Source organism: Rousettus aegyptiacus, unplaced genomic scaffold (assembly GCF_014176215.1).
Source record: "Rousettus aegyptiacus isolate mRouAeg1 unplaced genomic scaffold, mRouAeg1.p scaffold_m13_p_1, whole genome shotgun sequence".
NCBI lineage: Eukaryota > Metazoa > Chordata > Mammalia > Chiroptera > Pteropodidae > Rousettus > Rousettus aegyptiacus.
Genome location: NW_023416284.1, coordinates 92768256 through 92783624, shown reverse-complemented (window position 1 = coordinate 92783624; position 15369 = coordinate 92768256). Strand labels below are relative to the sequence as shown.

At 36.8% G+C, this 15369-nt stretch overlaps 1 protein-coding gene and 1 pseudogene across 1 annotated transcript in view; one reads left to right on the top strand and one right to left on the bottom strand.

Moving 5' to 3' along the window:
• The window catches only part of UHRF1BP1 (UHRF1 binding protein 1), a 58474-nt gene that overhangs the window by 17063 nt on the left and 26042 nt on the right, over nucleotides 1-15369 (bottom strand). Inside the window, exons 5-9 of the mRNA XM_016146939.2 lie at nucleotides 11043-11232; nucleotides 10580-10720; nucleotides 10004-10174; nucleotides 9123-9315; nucleotides 508-594 (exon numbers count right to left, since the gene is read on the bottom strand). Coding sequence (XP_016002425.2) covers nucleotides 508-594; nucleotides 9123-9315; nucleotides 10004-10174; nucleotides 10580-10720; nucleotides 11043-11232 — 782 coding nt within the window. The remainder of the gene's footprint in view (nucleotides 1-507; nucleotides 595-9122; nucleotides 9316-10003; nucleotides 10175-10579; nucleotides 10721-11042; nucleotides 11233-15369) is intronic.
• On the top strand, nucleotides 1973-2091 carry LOC118605170 (annotated as a pseudogene).

Here is a 15369-nt window from a genome sequence, read left to right as displayed (position 1 = left end):
AGCAAAAAGATTTTAGTCCAAGATCATGATCTAGTGTTCCAATTTTTCCTATCCAGTGGTATAATCATAGTTCAGAATCTGATCCCTCAGCCCCAATCCAGAATTGTCTAGGATGAGTACAAATTATCCAGTGAGAACACTCAAGTTCTTCTGGATTCCATATGTAATTTTTCCCTAAGGTTCTTAAAGGCTAGCTGCTGAATGCTGCCATCTTTGACCACAGACTCTTAGAGAGACTCTAAAACCAGTGGAAACAGGAGCAGAGGGTACAATCAGAAGCAACATCTTAGGCACTGCCTTCCCTCCCTACTTCCTCTCATCACTGATGAATAATCAATAATGGATCTTGAAAGTTTCCAAAATATAGCGTCTTGAAGAGGGTTATTTCCAATACCTCATGCACTGCAATCCCTTGTATCTTCCTGCTGGGCAGTAAGAGATGAACCCAGAAATCTGCTCTTAAAACCTGGGCCATACTAGAACTGCCCTCATTCAGAATTCTCCTACCTGCCCAGTGGAAGGGGTAATAGTCAAATGCCATCTTGCGGAAGGTAAGCTGCATGGCACCACCCATGAGTCTGTTTGCAGAGACACCTATAAGGAAAAAACAAAGGTGAACAGCAGGAGAAAGAACAAAGAAGTCTAAATACCACTTGAAGTATTAAAAGTCCTCTTAAGGGTCTCATATACAGCTTGCCTGAAAGACCATGATGTCAGGTGATCTGCAAGACTGAGTCCCTCTTCTTTTGAGTTGCAACAGTGAATAGACATGCTCCAAAAGATCAAAAAAAGGTATATCCTACAGTCTCTGTAAATGGCTGCCAGATTTCCAGAAAGACAGAAGAAACTCTAAAACTCAGGATTCAGGAATTCTAATCCTAGGTCTCCCACAGACATACTCTACAAGCATTGATTGATCAGTCCCCCTAATGCTAAAAATACTTATATTGCTATCCCTCGGCACAACAACTGGAGAGGCATAAACCAGATTCCCCCCAAAACAGGACCTATATTATTTCTTTTCATATCCTGGCCTCAGAGCAAAAGCTGTGATATTAGATAATCATTATATACTGTACATACAAAATACCATGGAATACTAAAAATAAGAATATTGTAAAATAAAAATACAAAATATTGTAGATTGGAACTTTTAGCAATAAGTCAAATATTGTATTATGTTTATCTTGAATTTATATTAAATTCTTACTGAATGAATGAATTTTCCATGTTTCTATCTTATCTCTCTAACTAGATTCTTAAGAACTACAAGAGTAGGGACTACTCTTCTACATGTATTGCCTGACCTATCCTGTTCTGCACTTCCATCCTATCCCTTTCTAGGGTGAAGGAAAATACCATGGGATCCTCTGGGTATAAGCTGAGACACCCACAATCAGGAGGGTCTTTTCCATCCAATCTAGATCTCACCACTCCAAGTTCTGGACTAATAATCAACATCCTACCAAGAGATATATCTACACCAGTGTGTCTGTTTCTCAATATTTTTTTCATACTGACCCTCTCTAAAGAGCTTTCTTACACATTTTTTTCCTAACTGACCCCTCTCCATGAAATTTTTAATACCACAGATATATTCCTATATATCTGCTTATGTACTATACGTCTACCTGTGCTTTATACACAAAAAAAATAAATATAAAGCTACTCCTTTTATTCAATACAAAGTTAAGAAAGACTAAATAATTCCTTTAAAAGTTAAATTAAAAAGTTTAAAGCTAATATTTAACTTTATAACTATATTTGCTGAGTACTTTTAATGTAATTTATTACTTATATAAATTATAATGTATCAAATTATATATGTAAATTTTCAATTTGCATATATAACCAAATTTTTAATTGTTGAAAATTATTTTTAGCAAAGCAATTGAAAATTTTAAATTAATGTCTTCAAATTCTATTTAGTGAACTCAACTTTTAACCTTTCCTTGATATGAAAAAATAACCTGTCTATGGCCATGCCGCCCTGAACAAGCCCAATCCTGTCTGATCTCGGAAGCTAAGCAGGGTCAGGCCTGGTTAGTACTTGGATGGGAAACCAACTAGGAAGACCAAGTGTTGTAGGTGTTAAAAATAAAAAAAATAAGGGATTGTAAACTGACATGGTCCTTGCAATCTGTGAGGTTGCCTTGTCTAAAAACAGAAAAAAGAAAAAAGAACCTTTTGCTGTTACGTATTCATTCAGATATTATCAATATTTTTTTTTCTTTTTAGCATTTAACTAAATGATGGGTTGAATAACATTTTTAGAATTAAGTAATAAAATATAAACTATTTTAATTTAATCCTCAAAGTTCAAATCACAAAACTACTTAAGATCAAACATAAATAACACTGACAAGGCAGCCAATGGCAGCCAACAGGCATGTGCAGGCCATCTCTCACCACATGACTTTGATATGAAGTAACTGATTGAGAGGAAGTCCTCTAATCACAGCCCCTCTATTCACCACAGTTTGTAGTACTGATTTTCCCCACATTTTCTGTATCTTTCATGAACTCAACATCAATGCTACTCATGTGATATCCATCCAAGCAGATCCAACAAGAGAAATTAAATACTAAGGAATAAAATTTTGTCAGACAGGGTTAAGCTTTGGAGGACTGCAAAACATTGTTACATATAAGATTGTTTTAACTCCTCACCAAAGAACCAACTTTCAATGTCCAGAATAGGCAAATATCAAGACAGAAAGTAGATCAGTGGTTGCTTAGGGCTGCAAAATGGGAAGTGACTGCTAATGGATATAGGAATTCTTTTAGGGAGAACAAAAATGCTCTAAAATTAAATTATAGTGATGACTATACAATCCTATAAACATACTAAAAAACAATGAGCTGTATATTCTAAATGGGTGAATTTTATGGTACGTGAATTATATCTCAATGAAGCTGTTTAAAAGAAAAGAGTCAATTTTTACCTGCTTGGGGGTAATATTATCCCAGTTAAAAATGTATGACCTAAACTAATGACAGCAGAGGGTTTCACAGCCATGCTCTGTTGGAGTTACTTGGAGCTAAAAGAACAATAAACTACACAGACTGAGCATATTGAAACAGAGTCTAGAAATGAAATCAAATTACCAATCACCAACATATTTAATTATAAACACATAATTATATATGAGACAAATGATAGAGTATATAAGTAACTAATTAAAACTCTCCAATGAGCTGGTGGAACAGAATAGCCTAGCCTAAAGAGAGACAAAGTTTGGGGCTCACAGGCCTTATTCTGTTAATAAAAAACAGTTAAAAAAAAAAAAAAAGGCAGGTGACACTTCCCTATCAACCATCGACCTCTTCTTTAAAGCCTCTTAAGTGTGAGATGCTCCGGTTTGTTTTTTTTTTTGAGATATAATTGACATATAACATTTTATTTGTTTCAGTTATATACCATAACGATTCAGTATCTGTATATATTGTGAATGATCACTATAAGTCTAGTTAACATCCATCACCACACATTGTTACACACTTTTTTCTTGTTATGAGAACTTTTAAGATCTACTCTCTTGCAATTTTCTTATAAATACAGTGTTATTAACTATAGTCACCATACTATACATTATATCTCCATGGCTTATTTATTTTATAACAAGTTTGTATCTTTTGACCCTTTCATCCATTTTGCCCCCTCCTGAGCCCTGCCTCTGGCAGCCACTAATCTGTGCTCTCTCGCTATGAGTTTAGTTTTTTTAGATTCCTCATATAAGTGTGATCATACAGTATCTTTCTCTGACTTATTTTACTTAGCATAATGCCCTTAAGGTCCACCTACACTGTCCCAAATGGCAAGATTTCCTTCTTTTTCATGGCTGAATAATTTTCCATTGTGTGCGCGTGCACACACACATACACACACACATCTCTGTGTGTGTGTGCGCGCGTGCTTATGTGTTTATGTCTTTATCCATTCATCCATCATTCAGGCTGCTTCCATGCTCTGGCTACTACAAATAATATTGCAACAAACATGGAGTGTGGTTATTTTTTTGAGTTAGTATTTTCATTTCCTTCAGACAAATACCCAGAAGTGAAAATGCTGGATCATATGGTAGTTTTATTTTAACTTTTTGAGGATGTCCATACTGTTTTCTATAGTGGCTATACCAACTTACATTCCCACCTGCAATGCACAAGGGGATTCCTTTTCTCCACATCCTCACCAACACTTATTTCTTCTCTTTATTTTTCAGTTTTTTAAAAATTTATTTAATTAGTTTCAAGTATACAGTACATTGGTTAGACATCTATATATTTTTTAAAATGGTCCCAATTGCTCCCTCCCTCCCCTGACTCTCCACCTAGCCAACATATTAATGCTAACTGCATTCACTATACCATGCTTGCCATTCCCATGACCATCCATCAGCTAATTTGTACTTCTTTAATACTTTACCTCATTCTCCCCGCCCCCAGTCTCCCCTCCCCTCTGTCTGTCACCAAATTGTCCACTATATTTGTGACTCCGATTTTGATTAGTTTGTTCTTTTTATTCCTTAGATTCCACATATAACGGCAATCAAACAGTGTTTATCTTTCTCTGACTTAAATACCTTCTAGGTCCATCAAAGCATTATCTTGTTTCATCCCCTTCCTTTTCACATGCAGGGGTCTTGTGTTCTTATCCATTCAGCCACTCTATCTTTGGTTGGAGCACGTAACTCTTTTTCATTTCAGGTACTTATTGATAGGAATGTAGTTGTTACCATTCTTTTTTCCTGTTTTTGATACTTTTTATTTTTTCTTAAAGAAGTCCCTCCTACGTTTCCTGTAATACTGGTGTGGTGGTGATAAATTTCTTCAGCTTATTTTTGTCTGGGAAGCTTTTTATCTGTCCTTCAACTCTAAGTGATAGCTTTGCTGGATAAAGTATTCTTGGTTGTAGATCCTGGGTCTTTATCCTGTATAATACTTTGTGCCAACCCCTTCAGTCCTGCATAGTTTCTTTTGAGAAATCAGCTGCCAGTCTTATGGGTGTTCCCTTATAAGTAACTATCTGTTTTTCTCTTGCTGCTTTTAAGATTCTCTCTTTGTATTTAACCTTTGGCATTTTAATTATGATGTGTCTTGGTGTGGGCCTCTTTGGATCCCCGATTTTTGGAATTCTCTAAGCTTCCTGGGGTTAGGGAAGTTTTCCATCATTATTTCTTCAAATGGCTGTTCAACATCTTGATTTTCTTCAGTTATGCTGATCAGAAGGATATTTGGACCCTTAAGTGTCCCATATGATCCTTAAATTATTTTTATTGTCTTGAGATCTTATCTCTTGCTATTTTGATTGAGTGTCCTTGGCTTTCCCATCCTCTATATAGGTCATTTGATCCTCTTCTTTATTCACTCTGTTTATTCCATTTAATATACTTCTTATCTCAGATAATGTGTTCTTCATTTCAGACTGGTTCCCTTTTATGATTTCCATGTCCATTTTTATGTGTTTTATCTCTTTGTCGAAGTTCTCACTGAATTTATCTACACTTCCCAAAAGTCCATCGAGCATCTTTATAACCAGTGTTTTGAACTCTGCATCTGTTAGATTACTTGACTCCATTATATCTGAATCTCTGTTCTGTTCTCTCATATGGTTTCTGCTTCTTTGTCTTCCCATTTTGGCTACCTTTCTGTGTCTATTTCTTTGTACTAAGCAATACTCCTAAGTCTACCAGTCGTCTTAGTGTGAATTTGTGTAGGAGGTGTCTAGTGGCACAGTCTTGAGAGGGGTTCAGCTGGAGGCCAAAGTTAGCCCAAGCCTCTGCCCTTCTGGGGCCACCTGTTAAGCTGCAGCAAGCAATAGACAGATGCTGTACTTATAGCTGCCTCAAAAGAACACACCAGAAACCAAGGCTAACTGTCACCAGTGTTGAGTCTTGGCATTGCTCAGCAAGGAGCACCTGACTTGCTGAGGATACACCTGCATGTGGCTTGGGTGGGGCTGCGAGTTGGAGAGGCAGAGTTTCAGGGAATCCTATGGGCGGAATGACCTCTGTTATCTAGTTTGATGATGTCAGGGCTATGGTAGCACTGAGTCTGTGCACTGGGAGGGGGCAGAGCTCAAAAGGGAACAATGGATATTGCCAGCACTCCATACAAAGCGAGTCTTGCCTCGGCCCTCACTCCAACAATGTCTTCCTGTAAGTCCCTGGTACCCCCTACACGCAGCTGAATCGGCACTGGTGTTCAGAGCGAGAAGGTCTGTCACCACAGAAGTCCACTCACAATAGCAGCCCCTTTAAGAGGCGTCTGCTGCTGCCGCGGCCTCTGTCTCACTCAGTCACTTGGGACCAGGCAGCTCTGCACCCTCGCCCCGTCCTGCAATTACAGGGTGGGTGATTTCTTGGATTTCTCCCTAGTTGTATGGCTTGTTCATCTAGATCTCAGGTGACTTTTCCTTGCTGCTGCTCCTTGTTTCCATGATTTGGTCACCAGAGGGATGAACAAAGCCTCTATTATATACGCCATTTTTTTTCCTCTTTATTTCTTGTCTTTTTGATAACAGCCATTCTAACAGGTGTGAGGTGATATCTCACTGGAAAATTATCATTTCCCTGATAATTAGTAATGCTGAATACCTTTTCATGTACCATCTGTAAGTCTAATTTGGGAAAATGTCTATTCAGATCCTCTGCCCATTTTTTAATTAGATTGTTTTTATGCTATTTAGTTGTATTATTTTTTTAGATGTTACCCTTTTCAGATATCTGATTTACAAATATTTTCTCTCATTTGCCTTTTCATTTTGTTTGTCGATGGTTTCATTTGGTGTGCAGAAGCTTTTTAGTTTGATATAGTCCCACTTGTTTATTTTTATTTTTGTTTTCTTTGCTTTTGGTGTCGAATCCAAATTAAAATCATTTCTAAGACTCATGTCAAGGATCCAGTTTGATTTTAAGAAACAATGCTGCCCTGACTCAAGCCAAGCAATCCCCAGCCACCCAACTTCCAATAATTCCACCTCTAATACCAAAGGATATGTTAGCATGTTATTCAGGGGCCCCAACGCCCAGGCTACAGTGTCCCTTAATAAAAAAGAAGGTAGATGTAGCCTTCAGGGAGTCTCTAAGTAGCACTGTCCAAAAGAACTTTCTGTGATGATAGACATCTTCTATGGTCTACAGATTATACTGAATACCTTAAATGTGGCTGGTGGAAATGAGGAACTCATTTAATTTTGCTTAATTTTAATTTTAAATAGCCACATGTGGCTAGTGGCTACCATATTGGATGGATTAGTAAAGCAATATTACCCAATAGAAATATGTGAGCCACATAAGTAGGTTTAAATTTTCTAGTGGCTACATGAAGAAAATTTTTTTTAAAGTGAAACTAATTTTAATAATACAGATTTAAACCAATATACCTAACACGTAATCAATATGAAATAATTATTGAGGTATTTTACACTGTATTTTTATATTATATCTTAAAAATCCTGAGTATTTATTACACTTGCAACACATCTGAATTTAGATAAGCCGACATTTCATTAGTGGCTACCATATTAAACAGAACAACTCCAGAGAATCTTAAAGCCCTTTCTGCCACCACCTAGTTCTCCCTTCCCTTCTCCCTAAATCCAAGGAGAAAAGTCAGAGTCACAAGAACTCTTCCTGTTCCTTGCTCCTTTAGCATCATACAGTATACCTAGGTATGGTAGGCTGGAAGTGATCCCCCATCTAAAAATATCTCATCCAAAACTTCCATAAATTCCACCAACTAGATTAATAAATAATTTAGTTTAATAATTTATTTAGTTTAATAAATAAATGGGAGCTACTGGTAAGACTACAGTCATTCACATCACAGTGTAGATTACAGGAACCCTGCCATGTGAAAAGGACACTGTTCTACATCCCTCATCAAGCAAAAGGATAAAACTCTCAACAATGTACTCTTAAGACAGACTTCCGAAAGGATTAAAAACAAAAAAACCATAGCCTTTATGGTAATGCTTTGAAGAAACAACCACAGAAAATAATAATCATTTTAACAAAGAACTTCCAAAATGAATGGGTGGCAAACCAGTGAACAATTTATTTCCTGTGGTGGTAAAAACAATCTTTATACTGTTACTACTCCTCTCAGCTCTGAGTGGGCATATAGGGGGCCTGAAGTCACCCCAAGATCAAGGAATAGCCAAGTAAGAACAGTAATGCTGCTTGGTGCCCCAGAAAGAAAAGAAAAGGTAAGTTCACCCAAGGAAGGTTAGTCTATGTCTCATTAAGAGGCAAACATCACCTTCAGAGAGGATAAGACAGCAAGAGACAAATTTACCATATGAGAGCATCTAAAACCAAGAACTGGTGGCAAAGGGAAGTACAGAGGGAAAACAGAAGAGTACTGAAGAACCTGGCATCACAGTTAATATCTGCCCATAATTAAAGTCCTCGAAATTCAGAGTATTATCTCACTTGAGCCTGACAACAACCTGTGAGGTAAACAAGATATAATTTAACTCAGGTTTACAAATTAAGAAACTCAAAGAGGTTAAGCAAGTAGTTAAGTGATTTTCCCAAGGTTTATAAAGAAATGAGTCAATTGCTTCTTCATCCTGAATAAATATATATGTGTATGTACTACTAACTGCTCTAATGAACATAAAAGCAAGAACACAGCAAAAGCAAGCAAGAACATTCCTTGCTCGAGAAGAACACATGTACACATAATAATTACCTAAACTGACTCAAAAATCTGAAAATTCTGAGGTTTCCTATAGTTGAAGTTACTTTCCTAATGCTTACACCAGTGGTCGGCATTGCCCAAGGGACATTCAGAGAGAAAAAAAAAAAAAGCATGCACTGCTTAGGCTCTATCCCTGAAGATTCTGATTTAAGTGGGGTCTGGGGATAGCACCGGCATCTGTATTTTATTAAGTATTACAGGTGATTCTGTTGCACCCTAAAGGATGAGGAGCATTACTTATACTAACAGAAAGAAAGCTACCACAGGAAGGCTGAGGCTCAAGGAATGCCTGTGATTGAGGGAAGTCAATCAAAGTACTCCACAGTGTCTCTGGAAAAGAATCTTCCTCCCCAAGCTTTGCCCAGAGCTGAAGGCAGTGATATTACCACCCAGCCATGGCTCAGGCCTCACAGTACCTGGCTCTCGGGACTGGCTATCATCACATATGTGCAGGTCCAGGCGGGAAATGAGCAGATGGTAGGAGGACTCTTTCACATCAAAGTTCTCAAAGTACTGGCTGAGGCGGTTGCTGCTATTGCTGCTGCTGCCCTGGCTGCCACCAAATGCCTGGGCCCAAGACTGCTGGGCACTGGGTGCAGGTGGAGTGACCTACATGTGAAAGAGAGAAAAACAAGAAGTCCAGACCCTGACAGACTTCTTTGCAAGCTTTTCCAAAGCTTTAGTCCAGCCTGAAGAAAACCATAATTTAGCAAGATGCTCCTTCCCCTCTCAAAACTATTTACCTGGCAACGTCTTAGGTCTGTCCCATCTAAATAACTTAAATTCAAAAACCTTAATTAGTCTAATAATTGTGAGAATTCTGTTCTGAGGTTTGAATTGCCCTCCAAGCTCTTATTCCCCAGGACTCAGCTAACTGATGGATGCTAAAAATACCTCCTCAGGAAGTCTTCCCTAAATGCCCTCTTTTCGGCCTGAGTAGTTAAATGCCTTGTCCTTGTGCTCTTATAGCATAATGTTTACTGCAGTTATCACATCATATTGTAAGAACATGTTTATGGTCCATATTTCGAAATGGTGTGTTCCAAGGACAGGTACAAAAGGTTTATTCTACTTTTCCTCTCCAGTGGCTAGTACTGTATATCTAACAAACAGGAGGCACCCAATGAACAGAATAAATCAATCAATCAGAGGCCCAGGCAAAGCCTATGCCCATCCAGAAGTAAATGACAAGTCCCCCAAATAAGCCAAATAAAGTCTAGACTCAGCTATGTTGGTATGAATCAGGTCTGGACTACTGTCTCCCCAGCCCCACCAAGGGAATCTATTTTGCTCTAACCTGTACAGGTTCGGGTGCCAGGCTCTTTCTCTGCTGGGCTGACTTTTCCATGGCCTCGCTCAATGATTCTGCATACTTCATCATAGCCTTGAGCTGAGAGTCAGTCAGCACCCAGAGCAGGTCATCCAAAAGGAACATCAGCTTAGAGGCTATGACGTTGCAATCTTTGGTCTGAAGGGGCCACACAGAACACAGGTTAAACATCTTGTATCATTCCAGCTCCTCGAAGTAACTATCACTCCATCAGTTTCAGAGATGGCTATTCAATCGTCAGTCCATGAAAGCACTTTGGAGAGTCAGTTTCCTAAAACTACTAAAGCAGGAACAGACAATTGCCAGGTGCTTCTGTCAGTGTCCCTATATATGGGTAAAAATTGTGGTTGTCAAAATTAAGATGACAGAGAGGTAGAAATCTTCTCTTATGGGTGGATACTGTACAACAGTGAATTGCAGGTCCTCCCTTTTCAACTGTCATTCCAGGGGCCAATAACATTTTTAAAAGAGAATATACCAACTCCCAGGCTGTCTAGGAAGATGGAAGATGGAATTTTTCATGAAGACAGAGAACACACTCACTCTTCTCTTGAGGGCTATTTGGATCCTGCCTTGGTTGGTAATAAGCCTCAGTGGGGTGGTGACCAGGTCCTGATCACCATTGTCTGTAGCATCTGCCTCAATCCGAAGTGTTTGCCAAGTTATTTCCTTAAATGTTAAAACCTAGAAGGAAAGAGAGTAAAATCCCTTAATTCTGTATATGAAATTAACCAAGAAGCCAGAAGTCCAAGGGGGACTGGCAAGGCAGAGACTCCCACCATTCTCAGCTAGAATCCTACCAATAGAAGGCAGTGGATCAGAGATCCATAACTGAGGAAAGGATGTAGTAGTAACACTGGACAGAAGGGATTCTTGGGTTCCCAGGAACAGGGGATCATTTGAGGAAATCCCCCAAGGAGGAATAATAATCTTTAAGGATTAATCCTACTCTAAACAAGCCCCCCCACTTCGCCATTCTTTCCTCTTGCAATGTTAGAGCTGTCACCTCTCCTCGGTGGGGGTCGGTGATGCGGGTGAGGCGGAGGTCACTCTGTTGCCAGTTGGGGTTGACACTATAACCCTGGAGCTGCCATAATTCAAAAGAAGCATGGAAGGCCTTGGAGTGAATCTTGATGGTGATGGAATTGACGATGATGAACATTCCTTCCACCACCTTCTCGGCAAAGCCATATTCACTACAACAAATGAGACCAATGTTCGGGACCATGTGAGACCATACAAACTCTTTACACTGGAAGGCATCAGACAAGACTATTAACAATGCCCATCTTTGAGTGCTAGAAAAGTGAATGACTTTTTTAATTTCTCCTCTCATTTCTACTTTCTTACATTTTTTAAATTTCTAAAAGAAACTTATGATGATGACACAGTATTCTTTTTAATGGGATTTTTAAAAAAAAAGAATGGAATAAAAGGAAAAGAATTTACCTGGAAACAACCTTCTTCTTGTTACAAAGAATAAATTTAAAAATCTTTTTATAGGCCACAAACTACCTGAATAAATATCTGAACGTATTCTGTGAGGAAAGGTATAAATACAGAAAGAAAACACCAGGTTTCCATGAAATCTTCAAAGACAGTGCATACTCTGCAAAAGTAGTGAAAAGAGGAAAGAAGTACAACTAGGTGAGCAAGCAGTATAATACTGTGAAATCTAATCAAGGACAGTCCCACCTTTACCCTATCAAATATATCCCAAAGACCACAACTACACTTCCAAAGTGAGAAGCCAAAGATGGCAAGGAAGAATGAAAGCCATCTTGAAGTACTTCTGGATATGGAAAACAAAGCCATTCTTGACATATAGGTGAAATCAATTCTCTTACAACAAATGAAAAGAAGGTCTTGAAACTTAAAACTAAAACAAACATACATATAAAGTTGACCCTTGAATAATGAGGGGGTTAGGGGCACTTACCCCACCCCCACCCCACCCCCCGCAGTCAAAAATCCACATAAAACTTTCAACTCTCTAGGAACTTAAAACTAAGAGCCTTATGTTATTGGAAGCCTTACCAATAACAAACAGTTGATTAACACATACTTTGTATGTTATATATATGACATACTGTATTCTTAGAATAAGGTAAGCTAGAGAAAGAAATATTATTAATAAAATAAAGAAAAGAAAACACATTTAAAGTATTGTACATATTTATTGAAAAAAATCTTTGTATAAGTGGATCTGTACAGTTCAAATCCATGTTCTTCAAGGGCCAATTGTAGATGTATATTTGCAATTTATGTCATAAATAGCTAATATCTCTAATACATAAAGAGCTTCAAAAATTGAGAAGAAAAAGACCAACAGCCCAATAAAAATAGGACAAAGTATGGACAGTTCGTAGAAAAATAAATGTAAATAGATATAAAACAAAAAAGATGTTCAACTTCACTCAAAAATCAAAACTTCACTGGGAATCACTTGATTTAAGACAAAGGTGACAAGTGGGTAAAGGGGATCAAATATATGGTAGCTGAAGGAACAAGACTTTGGGTGGTAATCACACAACGGAATATACAGATGTCAAATGATAATGTACACCTGAAAATTATATAATTGTATTAACCAATGTTCCCCCAGTAAATTTAGTTGGAAAAAAAAAAAAAAACCAAAAAGACAAAGGCGACAGTGTAGTAGAGAAAGATGTTTTTTTCAATAACAGTGCACAGTCAATTTGAGGCTATCTATAGAGAATAAAAATAATATTAACCCCTATCTTAATTAAACCAAAAAAAAAAAAATCAGTTTCAAGGTTGAGATCTAAAAGTGAAAGATCAAATAACAAAGCTTTTAGAAGAAAACAGAGAATATTTTCATGACTTAGGATAGGAAAGGATTCCTTAAACAAGACACAAAAAATACCAACCATAAAAAGAAAAACAGATATACTAGACTACATTAGAATACATAATTTCTGTTCAACAAGAAAACAACATTAAGAGTGACAATGCAATCATGGAGTAGAAGATTATCTGTAATACATGTTTATAGTTTTAACTTTGGAACTATGTAATTTTACACAGTTAAAAATATAAATTTAAAAACAATTTAAAAATTAAAAACAAGCTGATATAAAACTCCTGGAAGATAACATAGGAGAAAACCTAGATGGTGATGCAATTTTAGATACAACAACATCAAAGACATGATCCATGAAAAAAAGAATGGATAAGCTGGACTTTATTAAATTAAAAACTTCTGTTCTGCAAAAGACAGAGGATGAGAAGACAGGCCACAGACTGGGAAAAAATACTGGCAAAAGATACATCTGATAAGACTGTTATCCAAAATATACAAAGAACTCTAAAACTCAATAAGAAAACAAACAACCCAATTAGAAAATAGTCCAAAGACCTTAACAGACACTTTATCAAAGATACACAAGTGTCAAAGAGGCATACGAAAAGATTTTCTACATCGTATGTCATCAGGGAAAAAATGCAAGTTAAAAGAAGACTCTACTACACCTATTAGAATAGCAAAAATCCAGAACACTGACAACATCAAGTGCTAAGGAGGATGTGAAGCAGCAGGAACTCACACTAATCTTTGGTGGGAATGGAAAATTATAAAGCACTCTGGAAGACTCTTTTAGCGGTTTCTTTCAAATGTAAATATACTCTTACCATACAAACTAGCAATCACGCTCCTTCACATTTACCCAAAGGAGATGAAAACTTATGTCCACACAAAAACTTGCATGCAGATATTAACTTGCAGGCATTAGTCATAACTGCCAAAATTTGGAAGCAACGAAGATGCCCTTCAGAAAGTAAATGGATAAATAAATTGTGGTACACCCAGACAACTGAATATACTTTAGCACTAAAAAGAAATGACATGGAGGAAATAACATGAAAAGACATGAAGGAACCTTAAACGCATATTACTAAGTGAAAGAAGTCATTCTAAAATGACAGAATCATAGTATGATTCCAACTATATCACATTCTGGAAAAGAAAAAGCTATGGAGACAGTAAAAAGACCACTGATTGTCAAGGGTTAAGGGTGGGGAGAGAGTGAAATAGGTGGAGCACAGAGGATTTTTAGGGCAGTGAAAATACACTGTATGATACTATCATGATGGATACACAAAATGTACCAACAGAAATGAACCTTAATGTAAACTATGGACTTTGGGTGATTATGACGTGTTAACGTAGGTTAATCAATTGTTAACAAATGTACCACTCTGGTGGAGGATGTTGATAATGGGGGAGGCTATGTATGTATGGGGGCAAGGATACATGGGAAATCTCCATACCTTCCTCTTAATATTACTGTGAAACTAAAAGTGCAATAAAAAATTGTCCTTAGGGGAAAAAAAAAACAATGTACCTCTGTATGTCAAATTAATACCCAAACATATGAAGAATAACTTTAAGTGACTTTAAAACACAGTATTTTGACCACACATTCCTAATGGGATTTCTCAAAAGGTTAAAACATATACATGCACATAGAAATATACTGCATTCAGTAGTTTTATTGATAGTTATAATATTGGTTTTGTTATTTTTTGAAACTATCAAAAAAATTGTCATTTATTACTATATTATTGTTGTTAGGAAGCAAGATTAAGCATATGAATAAAAAATACAAATATTAAATCTAAAAAGTTAACTCAAAAATCCTCTTTTTTAAATTGAGAAATATCAGTATATCATCATGATTTATTTTTCTCTTTCTTAAAAATACCTTTTCCCTAGAACTAAAAACACTGAAAAGCCCGTAAAGCAATAACTCAATGAATACCATTTTGCCCATACTGCAGTCTCTAAATAATATTTCTCACTAAAAGGAATCGGGGTTCTTTGGAGAAATGTTTGATTCTAGGTCTGAGGTAAGGATGTAAAGAGAAGCCTAAAACATCTTATTCTGTCTAAAAGCAGGACAATTACTAGGGTCTGTCCAAAAGACTCAGGAAGTGACTTTGAAAGGTTCTCACTGGCCAAAGATGGGAACATCTGAACACCAAAAAGAATAATGACTGTAAAAGTATGACATACTTTTTAATTTACATTTAAAAAGTAAATGTAAATTAAAAATAAAAACCAAAAAAGTAAATGTAAACATAGGACATTAAAAATGTAAAATGTGAAAGTATGTAAAAAGAATATAAAATAGTAAGCCACTCTGGAAAAGTTTGACAGTTTCTTAAAAAGTTAAATCCTTACCCACCATACCACTCAACCACTCCATTCTTAGGTGTTTACCCAAGAGAAATAAAAGCACATAACCACACAAAAATTTGTATATAAATATTCATAGCAGCATTATTCACAATAGTCAAAAACTGGAAAGAAA